Here is a 17,779-nt window from a genome sequence, read left to right as displayed (position 1 = left end):
TTTCACTAGGCTCAGAGCAACATGTTACAGACGCTGCCAGAGAAATGTTAAGTTTTATCATATCTAACACCTCAAGTATATCTTCTCTTCAGTGATGTGCCTACGAACACCAGAGGCTGAGAGAAGCTACAAAAGAGATAGCCCTAAAGTTATACTTTGAAACACATCATTCCCTGCCCTATTCTGCTAATCAGTGCCGTGTCATCTGAGATAAACAACCAAACTCTTAATATACACAATACACACCGCATGAAAACTGAAATCTTGCTGTAATGATTAGTTTGTTTCAAGGGTCAAATCTATAGAACAAAACAGGGCAAGGATGGTGTTTGTTTTTACTGTATTTTTATGGCCCCAAGAATGACGAAGCTCAAATGATGACCAATAGGTTATTGCCTTTTACTCCAGATGTGACATGGCTGTAAGACACAGGTGCATATGTGTAGTCCTGCCTCTCTCCTCCCTCATTCCCTCCATCCCATTATCTGTCTCCAGAGCCCCCTCTGAGGGAAATTGATTTGCTGTGGTTGTCTGCTGTTTTTCCACTCTCTCTCTCTCTCTCTCTCTCTCTGGTGATTTGATATTCCTGTCCATCAGAAAGGTGCTCCCTTGAGAGCGAGACACCATCTCCCATACTCATATTCACCGAAAGAAAAAAAATATTGGTCAGACCTGATAGGTGGAACCACCTCATACATACACAGCATGCCGAATAAGTGTGGAAAATCCCATAAGGGGTTCAGTGAACTAGAGCACAAAAACGGGGAAGAGAAAAAATAAGAGAGAAAGAGAGAGAGAAAGAGAGAGAGAGAGAGAGAGAGAGAGAGAGAGAGAGTAAACACCAGAGCTCCCTCCTGGGTACAATGAAAGATGCATTGAGCAGTTGGATCATAATTTCATGGGGTACTCTGGAACACCATCAATGGAGTTAAACATTATAATCTACCATATTCTCCATGGACGTCCGCCTGAGTGTGTGGGTGGCTGGTGGACACATTAGATATAAATGCAGCTGAAAGCAGCCGCCTATTAAAATTGTCACCTCTGTCATTTGGTGAGAAATGTGTGACCTGCAGGGAAGCACCAGAGTGATATTACCCAGCATGAAGATTGACACTAAATGAATTGGATATCACTCATTATGTTATGCTAGGCCACAGAGCAGTGGAGACTCCAAGCAGCATATTAAGGACCTTTCTCAGACACACGCACACATGCACACACACACACACACACACGCGCACACATGCATGCACACATTCTTAAAGAACATTCAAGAAAAACCTACACACATTCCTAAATTCCACATGGTTCAAGAAATTTCTCTTGTTCTGACATCACGTCCTAAGAAATGATGGCCTAGAAGTTCTATAGATTCAAAAATTTACTGAAAATAATTATGACTCAAACTTGTTATGCAACATAAGATGAACAAAATAACTACATACAGAAAATCAACACAACAAACGTAAATAAAAATGAACTTGAGACAGTTAGTATGGCGCCTTGCGTGGAAGACCAAAGCATTCAATCAAATTACACATTATGGTATATAAAGACCAACGTAAATGTAGAACTACTTTATAGAGTTTCCAAGGCTTCAGTTCCTCAAAACTCCATCTATTCCTCCAGTCCATACTACTTCAGAGGTTCTAGTAACACTACAGTAATTACTATGTTTGCATTTTGTGAGAGTAGCATACAAATGAACAGACTTGATGGAACTCAGACAGGAAAAGGCAGTGAGCACTGACCACATGGTGCATTGAATGGATAGAAAAACAACTCACATGTTGAGATTCACACATGATGAAATTCAGTCTTTATACTAAAGGCATAGATGCAGAGGGATAGGTGGAGTTTATACACATAAAATAGATGAAACAGAGGTCAAGTGATGGACAGAGCTGGAATGAATCTGATCATGTCACATATACGAGAGACACCACACTTGAAAATGAAGCTGTGGAGAGGCCCTACTATTGTGACCAGTGTGAAGAAGGCTCTAGAAGGTTCAGTGTCAGTCTCAATTATCGAGGGAAAAAGAAAGTCTGTCACTCACAAAAAGAGAGAGATTCTCTCCGAGTCTGCATCGTCACAAGATCTCCTACCTTCACTGTTGCTATAGATAGATAGATAGATAGATAGATAGATAGATAGATAGATAGATAGATAGATAGATAGATAGATAGATAGATAGATAGATAGATAGATAGATAGATAGATAGATAACTTGGCTGATTCGAGAAGGAAATTTGTGTACAAACAGATCTTCAGCTGCTGATTCAACCACAAGGCAAAGATTTAATTAATGAATTCATTTGCATTTGTTATTACATCGAGGTTAAAAGACACTAGGGATGTTGTTGATTCAGAGATTTTTGCCTAAATGTATATTAGTTTTAGTCTATCACACACACACACACACACACACACACAGAGAGAGAGAGAGAGAGAGAGAGAGAGAGAGAGAGAGAGAGAGAGAGAGAGAGAGAGCACTGTAAATAGAATGACTGCACTTTAAAGAGCTTGCGTTCCTGTTGTCAGTTGTCATAGTCTCCAGTACTGCTGACAGCATGCATTACTTCCATTGTTTTTACAGAGTTTGTCAGTGTCACTGTGCTCCAGCGCAGCGTCTGAGTGAGCAGTCTCTCTCTCTCTCTCTCTCTCTCTCACTTACTCGCTAACTCAGTTTCACCCTATGGCATGACAGTCAGGTATAGGGATGTAGTGAGGGACTAGAATGACAGGGGATTGATAATTCATTTTGTATGTACACAAACTAGTTCTCTCTATTAAATACATGAATTAAATGGTTCAGACACGTGATAACATATATTTAAACACTCTATCGGTAAACAAACATACATACAACATTTCTTTCTCCACCACTCTCTCTCTAACAAACATGAATTGCTCCACGATGACCCAGTCCAGGGTCAGATGCTGCCTTTGGCAGATCTCTCTCAGTTAGAAGTTTCCCAGGATCCTTTCTGCCCGTTCTATATTAAACGTGTTTTGGGCAGGCTTCCCACTATTTGGAAATGTGAGGGCAAAAAGTGTAATTCACACAGGGTTTGCTGTTCTCAGGCCATACCCAGTCTGAAACTGTCTACAAAATACTCTCGCCGATACATTTTATTGTAACTACTCCAACATGCTTCAACAAGATATCTCAGATATCCACTTCAAAGAGACATGAGCTCATTGTCTTCAACCATAATTGTTTTTACAGCGACAATTCTTATCAAGATGATGACATCTGGAACCTCTTTCACCAAACCACCTCGTTCAGAATGTTTTAGACCAGTCTTTAGGCACAGCAGCCCATAGGGTCAGACTGAAAATGGTGCCAGCAGACAGGGGACTGGCCCAGCAGTCAACAGATGGCAAGACTCTTGGTTTTACTCTTCCTACACACATTCCTTCAGACTTCACATGACTATGGCTCCAGGTCCTGAGAACCACTGAAACCAGAGCTCATCTTACCATTCAAGGTCAAAAAGGAAACTATTACGACAAAAATAAACACTACCCAGATCTCCACTTCCATACAGACTTATAAGGTAGCAGACTCTGAGCAGAATAGGGACATTTTTATCACAGAAAAATGTATTGCTAACTGTCAAATAAACATGAAATTCTGAACTGACTGAAAACTAGAAAAAGGTATAGCAGTATGACTTTGTATGTAAAATGCAGCTGACAGCAAGCATAACAAATCATTGAACTGAAGGAAGGGGCTAAAAACCACCAAAAAAACCCTCTGGTTGGTTATTTCTGCCAGTGCCAGCCAAAACATTCCATTGTTATACCCTCCTGAAGAGCCAGTCTGCCCAGCGGATGCAGAACAGAGCAAATATGCCTTAAGGTTTCAGGGGACAAGGAGGACCGTGTTTTAATAGCCACGTTAGGGCACTACCTGGCACACAGTGGCACTGTCAGAAATCATGACAGGGAGAGGACTAGACTATCAAGTAATGTGTGTGGCATGGACAGCACTGTCACTGAGTCCCTAATGCTCTAGCCAAAGCAAGCTTTGGCACGAGTACACCCACGCTAGGCAGCTCCATTACGTCGGGAAACATAAGCCTGGAAATACACACACACACACACACACACAAAACTCCTTTCTGATGTATAAAACCTTCACAGACACAGTCTCCTGGGCATCTTCTGTTACAGGGCAGTAAGGCCAGGGAATTCCACTCAGGAGTCAAGTGTCACAAGTCATAGTCAATATTCATCCTCACCTGTGGATTCCATAACCAACAGCCAAAACAACGCACTTCTGGGAACACTCAGTTTCTGTCAGTCAAAAAAATGTCTGTCTAAAAACTGGTCATATAGACTAAGGTACTCAACTGAATTCTTCAGCAGTGCTCTACAAAGGCAAATGTAGTACCAACACAAAGCTGAAACTGAGGAAGATGGCTTAATTACATTTTTTTGTCCAATCAAATATGCAATAGGTAGATATGTAATCATTTCTCTGAAATAAAGCACAGTTAATCCAAAACAGTTTGTCACAGGATAATACAGAAAGGTTAAAGGCAGATTTTAGTTGTAAAATGTGCACTTATTGTGCTCTGTCTTTGTATGGCAGCACATACTACAACAGAGGGTGAACTTTCTTAGTTATCCAATGTCATTTTGGTAAACTACCAAATATCATAATCCAAAAGACGAAAAGATCAGAAGCTCTCAGATAAATCCAGTTTTTTTAGGATGTAATCTGCCCTGAACAGCATGTCTCAAGGACAATAGCCAGATATGAATGATATGCCTCAAGACACATGAAGGAACAACCAGATAAGAGTATGGAAAGTTTTGGTATCTTTTTATTGCCAGACTATTTACAGAGAGAGTAGGGTTTGTATTAAAGAGGGCTAATCGGTCCGGCTCTGTGTGTCTCCGTAGAGCAGGTCTCCAATCAGCTTCCTCACTGCACGTGTGTCATTGGCATCTGTCAGAGAAAAGCACAGACAAAAAGACCTGAAGACACCTGTTGGTCACTCTGAATGTGAGAGGACTTTTTGAGGACTGACTGAATTCGGTGCGTTGTAGTAAAACCTAACCAGCAATGTAGCTGAAGGGTATGTGCGTGTGCGCGCGCGCGCGCGCGCGTGTGTGTGTGCGTGTGTGTGTTTTAGAAATCTAAAAAAAGACATGAGTGCTCTGCTAAAATTAATTCATCATCCACTAATTCATCCATTAATTTATCATCACCAATTTAAGACTTCACACATTGTCAAATTGAGGCTCACATGTCAGAATAGGAGTAGGGAACATTTATTAAACATTTTTTTTAGCTTTTCTCTCAATTTTTCATGTGTTATTCATAAGGACTATTTAGCATAAAAGACTAAGTGAAATTTCAGTGAAAACACTATTTGGTGAAATAGTTTAAAATGACAGTTCAGAACAATGTCTCATGAATCATGTAATACATTTGGAACCAAATAAAAGAAGATAAGTCAACAGACATTGATTTGCTTTTGAAAGAAAGACAGCAGCTTAATCATAATCTTGATCACTGTTCAGATAATCAATTTACTAGTTCACCTAAAGCTTCTCTTCAAATATTAGCATTTAGCATGAAGAGTCTAGAGCTACCACAATGAAAGCGCTCTCCCTCTCTCTTTCTCTCTCTGCAGTGCTATTAAAAAAATAGCCATCTGTATAAACACTTAACACACAATCAAAAATACTTCTCCTATTTTCCCTACGGTTATGTAAGAGAGCATGGTGTTAAACGCTGTTGACATAGCCAGTAAAGGCCTTGTTTGTCGATTTAATGGGTGGGTAGGCATTGGTGTGAACAGAGGCATAACAACAGAGGCAGTGAAAACACTTCAACCTTGTGAGTACAGTTGCGTGATCTTACACGCAAACAACCAACTGCATTTTATACAGTCAAATGAGTTCAACAAAGTCAACCATTCACTCAAATGTACCTCATACACTGCTAAACTCCTAAGTTTACCCCTCTCTCCCTCCCTCCCTCCCGCCCTCTCTTTCTTCCTCTCTCTCTGCAGCTGAGTGCCACTGCAGGTTAGTTAAAACTCCTTCTGAAAACTCACACTGTGAGAGAGCAACCAGTGGTTGAATTATTAACAGGACCTGCAAGAAGCCTGACCGACTCCTCCTGCTGTAGTATGAACAAGGCAGCACCTTCTGCAGCCTGTATGTGTGTGCGTGTGTGTGCGTGCGTGGTCCTGGGCTCAATGTTGAAACCTGGAAGAGTTCAACAGTTCCAACCTTGTTTGCTGTACCGTGTTTGTGTATAATTCCAGAGCCGTCACTCACAAACTGTTGCCCTAAGAGGGAGTCACACACACACACACACACACACTAAGGAACAGAGCCAATGAATGACTAGGAGCTAAACCATGGTGCATCTTTTTTCTTTAACGGTAAGAATTGTGCATTAGATTACAATTTCTTTTCTCAAAAGGGAAGGGAGGCAAGCAGCAGGTCCCCTGTGGTTCAGCTGAACAGTCCTGAAATGTGAACTAGACTGACAAGACATATAAGAGTAACACAGCCAGTGACCTTTACTCGCCTCGGCAAACAGGCGGGAGAAGTGGAGGTGTCCTGCTGTCAGCCAATTCTTAAGTGATTTCCGGTGATATTTAAGTTCAGTGAGACGATGAACTCTATATTTTGGGTCTGAAAACCCTGACGGATCAAAATTTGATCATTTCTGTCCTTGATATAGTCAAACATTACATTTGTGAGGGATCCATGTTGTTTGCTGATGATTTCTCATATTGCGTAGATGACATATTTGATTCATTTTGCAGACGTTCAAGAGTAAAAACAAGAGCGAAAAAAAAAAGGCAAAACAAGGAAAGCATAATAAATCAGAAATCAGTGAAGAATATTTTAACTCTTGTTGAAGGAGAGAGGAGACTGTTTATGCTGTGTGTGTGTGTGTGTGTGTGTGTGTCAGCCTCACCAATGCCCAGTTTGTGGAGAAGAGCCTTGTATTCAGGACATTGTTCAAGTACTCGCTGCAGGTTAGTGGGCTCCATGCGTTCCAGCTCCACCCTCCAGTAAACGTAGATTTTGTGGTTGAAACTGACATAAACCAGACAGGGGCTGTTCTTTCCCTCTTTACAGGCATACTGACCTGCAGCAAAACACACCCATCCATTACCCACACTGAAGCCTACACACTTCAACAGCCCAAACAGAAAACACAAATAAGCATTCACTCAATGGGAAGAGGAACAACTTGTTCATTTAAAAACAAACTGACAAAGACTTTGAAGAGGGAGGGACTCAAAAAACATGATGACTGCCATCTCTTCTTAATGACTCAAGGGCAAAATAAATGCACCAATTCAAATAAAGCTAACAGTTCAAAGGCCCTGGTTCCAGTTCATTGAGTGTGTCTAACATTAAGAAATACTTATGTTTCCATGTGCCAGACCTGAGTCAAAATTCTTAGCAAGCTTTATGACATCATATAAAGCATTAATGACCTACGTGGCATTTCAGCAGCGATGTGTCATTTGTGCACTAACAGTGCAGGATGTCTGCAGTGTGAACTATGATGAGCTAATGCTAGTGTCACTGATAAACCAAGGCTCAGAGTGGTAAACACAAGCCTTCATCTCAACAGTGAAAATGAGTTTAAAATTACTAAAGCTAAGCCAGCATTTCCTCATTCCTGTTTTCAGTGGAACAGCCTACATAACAGACTGACTTACAATAGTGCAACAACCTTGCTCTATCGCGCTCCTCTTCCGTCTAACATTCATCCATTGCTTTAATCCTTTTATTTCAAGCAGTTTCACAGTCTCACCAAGGTGCAGTGGAGGCTCTACGTAAGGATGACTTGAAGTGAAAGGATGAGAAAATGAAATAGTGTGCGAGACAGAAAAAAGGAATGAGAGAGAGAGATAGAGGGCGAGAGAAGGGTGGAAGCTAAGGTATTTTTGAGTTGTTTTTAACTGCCCTCTAGTGGTGACAAGATATGAAATTGAAAATGTTGGAAAATAGCAGTTACCTAAACCCGACAAGCAATAAGTCATCTGAGGACTCATGGTCAGTTGTTTCAGGAGGAGAAAGCATACCTGCACAGAAAGCGTTCACGTTTTCGTCAAACTGAAATCTCACAACCATGCGGTTGTGGTCAATAATGTAGGTTTGACCGTCCCATGCACACGCCACCACTTCCTCCCTTCCGTCACCCTAGAAACAGAGACGGAATCAAAAACATGCTCAATCACAACACAGAGATTTTGACTACATTTTCACTGGTAAAACACACTGTAAAGTGACAGAATTCTTCACCTTGACCCATTAAAAGGCAAAATATGAGGATAAATACAATAACGCACACGCACGCACACGCACGCACACACACGCACGCACACACACGCACGCACACACACGCACGCACACGCACACACGCACACGCACACGCGCACACGCACACACGCACACACGCACACACACACACACACACACACACACACACACTCACAGTAACGTCCAGTTTCTGAAGAGCAAAGAGCTGGTGATCCACCTGTACAGACCACAGCAGCTGTTCTGAGCTGTCCATCAGCTTCAGAGTGCCTGCATACGCCAGAGTAAACAAAAAAACCTTACATTTTCATACATCTCTCACCACAAACTCAGTGCATCCCCTGATAAGCAGTATCAAAGCTTTCTATCTCAAGACAGTATTGATACAGTCATTTACCAAACAATAGTGTGAATGACACATGAGGTTAGTCAGATCTGAGTCACACTCCTGTCTACATCAAAACACTTAAAAACTAAAATCCTCTCCAAAGTCCTCATCTCTGGGGTACAGATATAGCTCCTTTGTTTCAAATCTTTCATTTGCTATTTCTTTTCTTTTTTTCTACTGAACAGGCGGGAGACACTGCGGGTTTGAGGAGGAACAGAGGGCTGTTATTCAGTGAGGAGCGGACAAAGCCAATCTCCCTGCACACCTGTGACAAAGCGCACACACAGACAGACACACACACGCACGCACACACACACACACACACACACACGCACGCACACGCACAAACACACATACACAGTCCAACACTCCAAACTCTTAAATGAATATAGGCTGTGTATTTTCTGCATTGTCTTAGAGTGACATTCATCTGTTTTGTGTTAAATTAGAGGGCATGTCTAGACCTGTGTGAGGAGGATATACTTACCCAGCTCTCTGTGTATTCAGTACACGTTGGCCTCACTGAATTATACCACACTTCTCATTGCATCATACTATACCTCTCTCATACACACACAATTATAATCCCTGACAAGGCAACAATAATCTTGAATATTAATTCTACTGCAATTATTTTAAGGAGCTTATCAAAATCAAGGACAAGAACACTATTAAGTGAGTGCAAAGGCTAAGATCCCGCACACAGCTCTCTGACAGAAACTGGTCATATCGTGCAAGTCTTACTGAACTGGGACCAGTTTCAGTCCCTAGCATGTGTGAAATAACAAGCTGTAGGTGAGAAAGCTTATACTTTGAGTGTATCTGAGGATTCTCAGGTGTGTAGCTCTCACCGTCTAAAGTGCAGAGAGCAAACAGACCACATTTGTTGGAGTCATCTTTGGAACCTAACAGAAAAAAAAAGAAAAGAACAAATATGAACACAGATTTTTGCATGTGTGTGTGTGTTTGTGTGTGTGTGTGTGTGTGTGTGTCACCTCTGCTGATGCTGCCTATGAGGTGAGTAGAGACATTCTTGTTGTGAATGCGGCCGGTCGTCAGGTGGAGCTGGACATCTCTACTGAGGCTCTCTCTGTGGCAGTAGCAAAAACAAACAACCTGAGAATCACTATGGAAATACGAACACACATCTCACCAAAAAAAGCTTTAGCTCAATATGAAAACCATAACTCTCTTATCATTTTTGTAGATTTCTAGACAAAAAAAGAAGAGGATGAAGCATGACCAGGTACCGTACATTTGTATGACAGAGCTGAAAGGCATGTCTATAGAACAATCCAGCTAGAGCACAAGTACACATTGCTGCATGTGACACTTCATTTTTAATGTGCTCTAACATTTCGTACTCTGAGTGCCATAAATACTATTACCACCATCGCATAATTTTTGTAACTGTAAAAGTTTTTAAGATCAGTCCAACTTGCAAAACAGATATTCAGTGACAAAGTTCACTGGAATGAACCTTTCTACACAAATTAAACATGGATCTGCATTGTAATTAAAGAATGACAGTCATGGGCATACAGTGGTTGTAAAAAAATCAATCACAGCTTCTTTTTTGTTTGTTTTTGGTTTTGGTGTTGAACAGGGCTAAGTAGCTGGGATGCAGTGCTTCTTCTCACCCCCCAGTACAGGCAGGTGTGTCTTCATCAGGCTCTGCATCACCCGCCTGCGTCCAGGAGCAGAGCAGGATGGCATAGCCACAACCAGGCTGCGAGACCATAAGCTCAGGTAGTCCCTCTGAACCTGGGTTAACTGACAGACTGTCCACCTGGATAACAAAACAAAGGAGAATTAGGGACTGGAGACATTTAATGTGTGTGTATGGACAACAGTGAAACACAGCAAGCACCTATATTTAAACTAGGCAGCCAATCAAGTTTTGTGAGAGCACAAAATATGTCATTCACTGTATTTAGGCAGTACATTCATTCATGAATTATGCTTGGGTTTGCGTGTGTATGTGTGCGTGTGTATGTGTGTGTTTACCTGTCCCTCCAGAAGCCATTTTTTCAGCAGAACCAGCTGTCCACAGCTCTGGTCTGCAGCATCACTGGGCTCCTCCCAGCGAAATGCTCGTACTACTCTGTCAGTGTAGCCCACCACCAACTCACTACGTCCATCACCGTCTAGATAAAAAAAAAAAAAAACAAAAAAAAACACATCCCTTCATGTAAACCCATAAAAAGAAATAAGACAGGCATCCTACACAAGGACTGTGATAAAATCTGAACTGAACTGAGAAATGATCAGCATGTCCATTTCAGCTAAGGAATCTGTACCTGAAATATGATAAACAGGAAACAAATTATCGATGCATGCACAAAACAAAAGTCTAGAGTTCATGTTAACTCCCAGTTAAATGAAGTTACATTGAATTTTTATGCAGTAAGATTCAACTTCCTGCAGATCTAATTCACAAATTCATCATGAAACACATATCCCAACATAAAAAAAAAAATTCACTCACACACAACATTATCAACACTCATTTAAAACAACCACCATAGTCAAACAGTCTATTAAGTCCTGCAATCTGAAATGTACAAAATCAGGGCACACATGCATCAAGCACACAGGAGTACGAGTACTGATATATGATCAGCCCACCAGAGTTTATACGTTTCTGTTGATCAGATTACAAAAGGCAAAAAACTGAACCCAGATCAGCGTTCCTATTCTGGAAAACCTGAACCAATCAATGGCAGATCTAAAAGAGCAGACTAATCAGTTAGAGGTAACTGACCAATGTCACTGATGAGAATGACTTTAGTGTTGGCCGGGATATGCTGTGTGAAACTCGGCTTTTGTTCGTCCCATGCCACACCCTCCTGTTGGCTACTGGAGTCTGCCTTCGCTACAGCAGCACTAATATCAAAAGCATGAAACCAGCCTTCAGCTCCAACTGCTACTACAAAGTTCTATCACAGAAGAGAGCGAGAGAGAGAGAGAGAGTAAAAAAATCAACATTCAGTATGAATATTTCAACATTCGCCCTGTTCAGGAGCATTGAGAGGCATCACCTTTCCTTTGTTGCAAACATCTCCCACGCCCACACAGGTCAGCTGTAAGAAGAGTAAAATCATAATTCATTATGTATAATATGCAATTCATCAAAATTTGACACAGGACAACAAAACTGAGTTAAAACCTGTGTGCCCCTACTGGGGTATAACCCCAGAAAAAAACTTGCGCGTCCCCACCATCATATAACCCAACGTCGAAATTGACTGACCATGCCAAGACAAGAGCGTGTGATCCACGGCCTGGGATCATCATTCTTATAAATGTACAGCTTGCCACTGGTGTCGCCCACTACCAGTTCATTCAGCTAAGTGTTTGAGTGAGAGAGAGAGAGAGAGAGAGAGAGAGAGAGAGAGAGAGAGAGAGAGAGAGAGAGAGAGAGAGAGAGATTTCATGAAGCACGCACTACAACACTTTCTGTGCAAAACAGAGTTACAAGTAAGGCACTAAAGACATGAAACTTAAATTATACGACACGTTAACGATAACATTCAACCTCTCCAGCAGCCTACAAAAGGATCAAATATTTTTTAATATGCTGTACATATCCGAATGCTGTTGACTCATGTACAACTTAACACAAAAACTACAAATGAATTTGCATATTTAGCATTCCTTTAACTTACCGAGTCGTTGTCTGCATCTCCAAGACAAATAGCGTGAGGAAACAAAGTCCCAGTGAAATCTAAGCTCACACGCTCAACATAACTGAGCGAACGCATCTCTAAACTGTGTTTTGCGAATGCTAGGTAACTAAACTACCCAACTAGCAGTCTGCCACGGTGCATCAGCTTTGACACAGCCAAAACTGTTTTGACTAAATCCCAGACAATATTACGCTAACATCGCACAGGTCTTTCTGAGTTGCACGAAAATCATAAATGTTTAATTATCTGTGATTCAATTCATTGAACGTTCTTCCTCTACTCTAAACGTAAACACACTGAACGTGACTAGTATGCTACGGAAGCTCGTTTGGAACAAATACTTCTCATACAAAGTGATCGCAGAAATGTTGCACAAAACCGCTAAAAGAAGAAAATGTCACAAATGGCAAAACTAAAAAAAAAAAGATATTCAAAGAAACAGCTGACTTATATTGATGTAAACATATCTAAATTTAGAATGTTTTGTTGACGTAATACAGTAAATGTCCTCCACCAACAGACAAATGTTGTGCATTTGCTTGTACCTCTGAAAATTAGTTTAAGAAACTCTCCAGTAGAGGGCAATACAGTATAATAAAATGTGCGGTCCTGCTTTTTTCCACCCCCTCTGACATATCAGCTTAGAAAACTCCGTGAAAAATGTATGCAAAAGAAAGTTCGTGTAATGGATTGTGTATCACTCAGCACATACATCACCTTGCTTGATTGTTAAATTTCTGAAATAATATAGCCTATTACCGTTATGTGAATAGGAATACGTACAAGAAAAATGGACCTTTCTGCCCTAAAAAGTGTAATTTTGTGTGTGTGTGTGTGTGTGTGTGTGTGTGTGTGTGTGTGTGTGTGTGAGAGAGAGAGAGAGAGAGAGAGGGAGGAGGGGGGGTGCATCTGAAAGTAATCCACTGTTATGTATGCTCTATGGGGCTGGCCTCTCTCCACATCGAGCGAGTCGGCCCAGGTGCTTTTCGATCGGGTATGTCTAATTTCAGCTGAAACTCAGACAATGACTATATTCCAGACAATCAGATTTGTTAACGGGATATATTCTTCATTTAAGTCATCATCTAGAGGTCCGAAATATCTGACGTCATGCCCCACGAACCACCCAGGTATTTAATGACAAATCTGTGAAGGGTGTCTACAAAATGCAAGTAAAGTCTCTCCCACAAATTTGGGCATGTTTCCAGAGGCTCCAGTCAATAAGAATACTTCTGGAAAACTATCGACCTGTATCTCCAACGGCTGAATAACGTTTTAGGGGTGAACTGTGACGATTACATCGTTATTAAACATCGTTAGGGGATGTCGTCAAATTCCTCTTTAACATCCGCATGTTATATATTCGATAGCTGCATCATTAAACATTATCATCAATCTTGAGACAATCGCGCGTTCATGCCCAGGCATTGCCGCATTGTGAAACTGTACTGAGAGCCACTGTCACGGTCTCACACTAAAGATTTGTTCTCAGACGCCGGCCAGCAGATGTGCTCTCTGACATTTGAGAATTGCTCCTCAGAAATCCCCACTTTGTAACAGTCTATTTGAACAACGAGGAATCAAAGTCTTTGTGTATGTGTTCTTAAGAGAAACATCTCACCCGAAAGTCAGACATGCTAACGCACAAAAAGCCCCTACAGCTTGTTCCAACAACTTCAATTTAAGAATGAGGACTACAGAGAGCGAGTTACCGAGAGAGAGAGAGAGAGAGAGAGAGAGAGAGAGAGAGAGAGAGAGAGAGAGAAAGAAAGGTGTGTGTGTGTGTGTGTGTGTGAGAGAGAGAGAGAGAGAGGTGTGTGTGTGTGTGTGTGAGAGAGAGAGAGAGAGAGAGAGAGAGAGAGAGAGAGAGGTGAGAATGAAGAGCTCTGAGATGATTGATTGATATAAGGCCAGCCCATATGCTACACATGTGGACTCTCTCACAACTTCTGAATCCAGAACTTGCAGGGGTGCCAAGGAATCCCCCCACCACCACCACCAGTCTCTGGGAGGAGGAGCGGGGGCTGGACAGACAGAGAATAAGACTTTTGGGAGGCTTTCAGTGAGAAGGTGTTGTTGTGAAAGAGGGTGAATGGGAGTATTGGGGCCATGTGCTCGGACACATGGGCAGTTCTCATTGGGATAAAGGGCACTCTTTCTGTGGCACTTAACCCCCTTCAACTACACACTGGGGGAGCCCTGCAGCAAAACAACACAAATACAAATGTACACACATTCACACACACTCTCTCTCTCTCTCTCTTTCTCTCTCTCTCTCTCTCTCAGACTAACTTGTACCCCGTGCTTAATGGAATTTTACACCCTGCTAAGGGTGGACACACATGCGCGCACACACACACACACACATACACACACACATACTCACACAAACTCTCTCTCTCTCTCTCTCTCTCTCTCTCTCTGCCTTACTCACTGCATATGGTCCTGACAGTTTCTCTCCCAGGATCAAACTTCATTCACAAAAAGAGCGTCCAGGAGGAAACACAGAGAGAGAGAGAGAGAGAGAAAGAGAGTGAGAGAGAGAGAGAGAGAGAGAGAGAGAGAGAGAGAGAGAGAGAGAGAGCTCCAGGATACACAGCTCAACCACAATTATGTACTGCTGCAAAATAGCATGTTTTCATATTTTGGGGTTGACAAATAAAGGTAAACCCTAATCTGTGTTGCGGAGCCTGATAAAAGGGTCTTCAGCTGAAGTGTCTTGACTTGTGGTGGGGATAGAGTTATTATGCTTTGAGAAGGATGACCAGGCTTTGATGAAGAGGGCATAAAGAACGAGTGAGAGGCAAAAGCACTTCCTCTGTCCATTAAAAAGCGCTTAGCATGACGGCTAGCTGACGAGGTCACTGGCCACGGGGGGACGTGGGTGACTGAACGCTCCTTTACAGCCCCTGTTTCAACCCCCTACGTTCAAACACAAAAGTGTTTCCTCACCGCTGAGTGGTCACTTTCACCTGTCACTCAAATTTTCACTGAACCCCCTCCAGCTGGTTCCAGGTGAGCATTCATCTGTGACTGTGTCAAGTCTCTGAGGCTGCACTGAGCCCATCACACTCCACTGTACCCTGTAGACCCGGGCGGTTCATCACCAGAAGTCTGTTTCACCCCAACAGCCTTAGCAATTTTCATCCTTATCTTCTGATGATTTTCTACCTAAGAAATAGGTGTGAATACCTTACTAAACAAATGAATGTTATATATTAACTGGCTGAAGGTAACTAACAGCAGGACATCTGATTTTATGCTTCTGTGCTGAATGCCTTTGCAGTAGCCTGTACACATACATCACATGCCATACAAATATATATTTGAGTTATATTTTATACATTTACGTTCTTCTCTTTCCAATGCTTTTTAATAAAAGTCAGCAAATTTTTGTTTTGTCTCATACAAATGCCCACAGAATTATTAAGAACACTACTTTATGGATCTGACTTCTCTGCTAAATGTATATGTATACTATAAAAGTGCTAAAACTACAGATGACAGAAGTTATGAAATGTTCTCACAATGTGGTGATGTGTATGTATATTGGTGTGTACCTGAAAGTTATGATGGCCTGTGTAACTCTCCAAATCCTAGTGAGATATGCATATATTCACCTGTGTGTGTGTGTGTGTGTGTGTGTGTGTGTGTGTGTGTAATTGCCTAATGCATTCGTCATCCGCATTGTGCAGTCTCCCACGCAAGCCTTTCATGCTGTGGCTAAGAGTCTGTGTTTGCTCTCTGATCACAGTCTCTCTCTCTCTCTCTCTCTCTCTCTCTCTCTCTCTCTCTCTCTCACACACACACACACACACACACGCATACACACATATACAGCTCAGCATCATGGTCTGCTCTGTACACAGCTTTTATTACAAGCCTCTGATAGACCGACAGCTTCCGCTGACTCACCCAAACACATAAGGATCCACAATAGTGTCCATCAGTGCTGTCCATCAACACACACACACATACACACACACACACACATATACACATACACACATATTACTTATGTTGTAGGCTAGGCCAGTCCAAGACAAACATGGATTACCATTGATGGAATATCATTCAACAGCAAACAATTACTGATGCTGTTCATATTTTCCAACATTTCTCTTCATATCACTTCATATCAACGCTGTCACTCGGAGACTCAAACTGATATTGAACTCCAAAACATAAACCTGACTATCTTATAGTCAATGCTTTACATTAACTACAAACCAAATGCCTGAAAGTTTTGATACCAGGGCTTTCCTGCTTTTAGTTCAAAGTGCACTGAGTGACACATACTCAAACCAGCAGAGGACGACATTCTTCCAGTACTCCAAACTTCTATTCACTCGTATCCCGGGGCAACCTCCTCCATATCCAAGCCAGCCCCTCCCTTCAGAGGCCTAACCTCTCCTAATCCCTCTCCTTCCTCCCTCCCCCTGTTTCTATGGAGACAGCTCAGACGAGCAGGTGACGCATTGACAGGGAGCAGATGGTTCCCCGTGGAGGTAAGCACAACTAAACAATGCTTCCATATTCATCAACTGTCTCTCTCTCTCTCTCTCGCTCTCTCTCTCTCTCTCTCTCTCTCCCTCTCTGTCTCTCTCTCCCTCTCTGTCTCTCTTTCTCCCTCTCTGTCTCTAACGCACGCGCACACACAAACACACACACACACACACACACACACATAGTCATACACACTTTCTTTCTGCCTCTGTCTCTCTGTCTGTCCCTCTCTCTCCTAATACAAACACATGCACACACAAACAAACATATACACGCGCAAATATGTCACAACTTGTGGATTCTTTTTTTTCCAGAATCAGAGTGACTAGTCTTCCATGCTTCAACTCTGCTGGCCAGAGGCCACAGGCATACTGTGAGGGAGATGCCAGGAGTACAGAAACTGAGTGTGGAGGGGAGCAGAGAAATGGAGACATTCAGGAGAATGAGTGAATAAGGGGATGGATTTTCTTTTTTTTCTTACAGATTAATGCAGAGTTAGGTACAAAGTTAAAAGTAAAAATGTAAGTGAAAAAGTAAGAGAGGACGTGTGTCTGCAGCTCAGTCTCCCTCTGTCCTCGGTCTCCTCTATAGATGAAGCACAGATATTGCTCTCCTTCACTCTTTTCTTCCCTCTAATTCCGGAATAATCCAGCAACAATGACAGCCTCCAGAGCCCGATGCAGCAATTTGCCTCCGGCAAGGGGCTGGTCTGTGTGTGGTGGTGGAGGTGATGGGGGTGCTTATTGTGGATCAGTTAATGCATTTAGAATAGTGCAGTTCTGGGAGTGAGAGTGTTGTTCAAAAGTATGAAAAACAATAAAACCTTTCTGTCTCTCTCTCTCTCTCTCTCTCTCTCTCTCACTCTGTAGTGGCTTTA

The 17,779-nt window shown here is 42.1% G+C and overlaps 1 protein-coding gene across 1 annotated transcript; it reads right to left on the bottom strand.

Moving 5' to 3' along the window:
- Positions 1 to 4,859: 4,859 nt before the first annotated feature.
- Positions 4,860 to 12,471, bottom strand: itfg2 (integrin alpha FG-GAP repeat containing 2). The gene is made up of 12 exons (XM_030787169.1): positions 12,376 to 12,471; positions 11,961 to 12,056; positions 11,749 to 11,790; positions 11,472 to 11,646; positions 10,715 to 10,854; positions 10,348 to 10,496; positions 9,703 to 9,797; positions 9,559 to 9,612; positions 8,498 to 8,589; positions 8,085 to 8,202; positions 6,962 to 7,135; positions 4,860 to 4,966 (listed from the first exon to the last, which is right to left on the bottom strand). Exons 1-12 carry the CDS (start codon positions 12,469 to 12,471, stop codon positions 4,890 to 4,892), a joined length of 1,308 nt encoding a protein of 435 aa, XP_030643029.1. The 3' UTR covers positions 4,860 to 4,889.
- Positions 12,472 to 17,779: the final 5,308 nt, after the last annotated feature.

This window comes from Chanos chanos, chromosome 1, assembly GCF_902362185.1.
Source record: "Chanos chanos chromosome 1, fChaCha1.1, whole genome shotgun sequence".
In the NCBI taxonomy this organism is placed as follows: domain Eukaryota; kingdom Metazoa; phylum Chordata; class Actinopteri; order Gonorynchiformes; family Chanidae; genus Chanos; species Chanos chanos.
This window is presented reverse-complemented; position numbering and strand designations above follow the sequence as displayed.

Excerpts from the sequence above, each read along its gene's own strand:
- itfg2 (XM_030787169.1), bottom strand. The coding sequence starts at position 12,471 with ATGCGTTCGCTCAGTTATGTTGAGCGTGTGAGCTTAGATTTCACTGGG. Across the intron at positions 12,057-12,375 it reads GAGATGCAGACAACGACTCG|CTGAATGAACTGGTAGTGGG; the intron begins GTAAGTTAAAGG and ends TCAAACACTTAG. Across the intron at positions 10,855-11,471 it reads CATTCTCATCAGTGACATTG|ACGGTGATGGACGTAGTGAG; the intron begins GTCAGTTACCTC and ends TTTTTTATCTAG.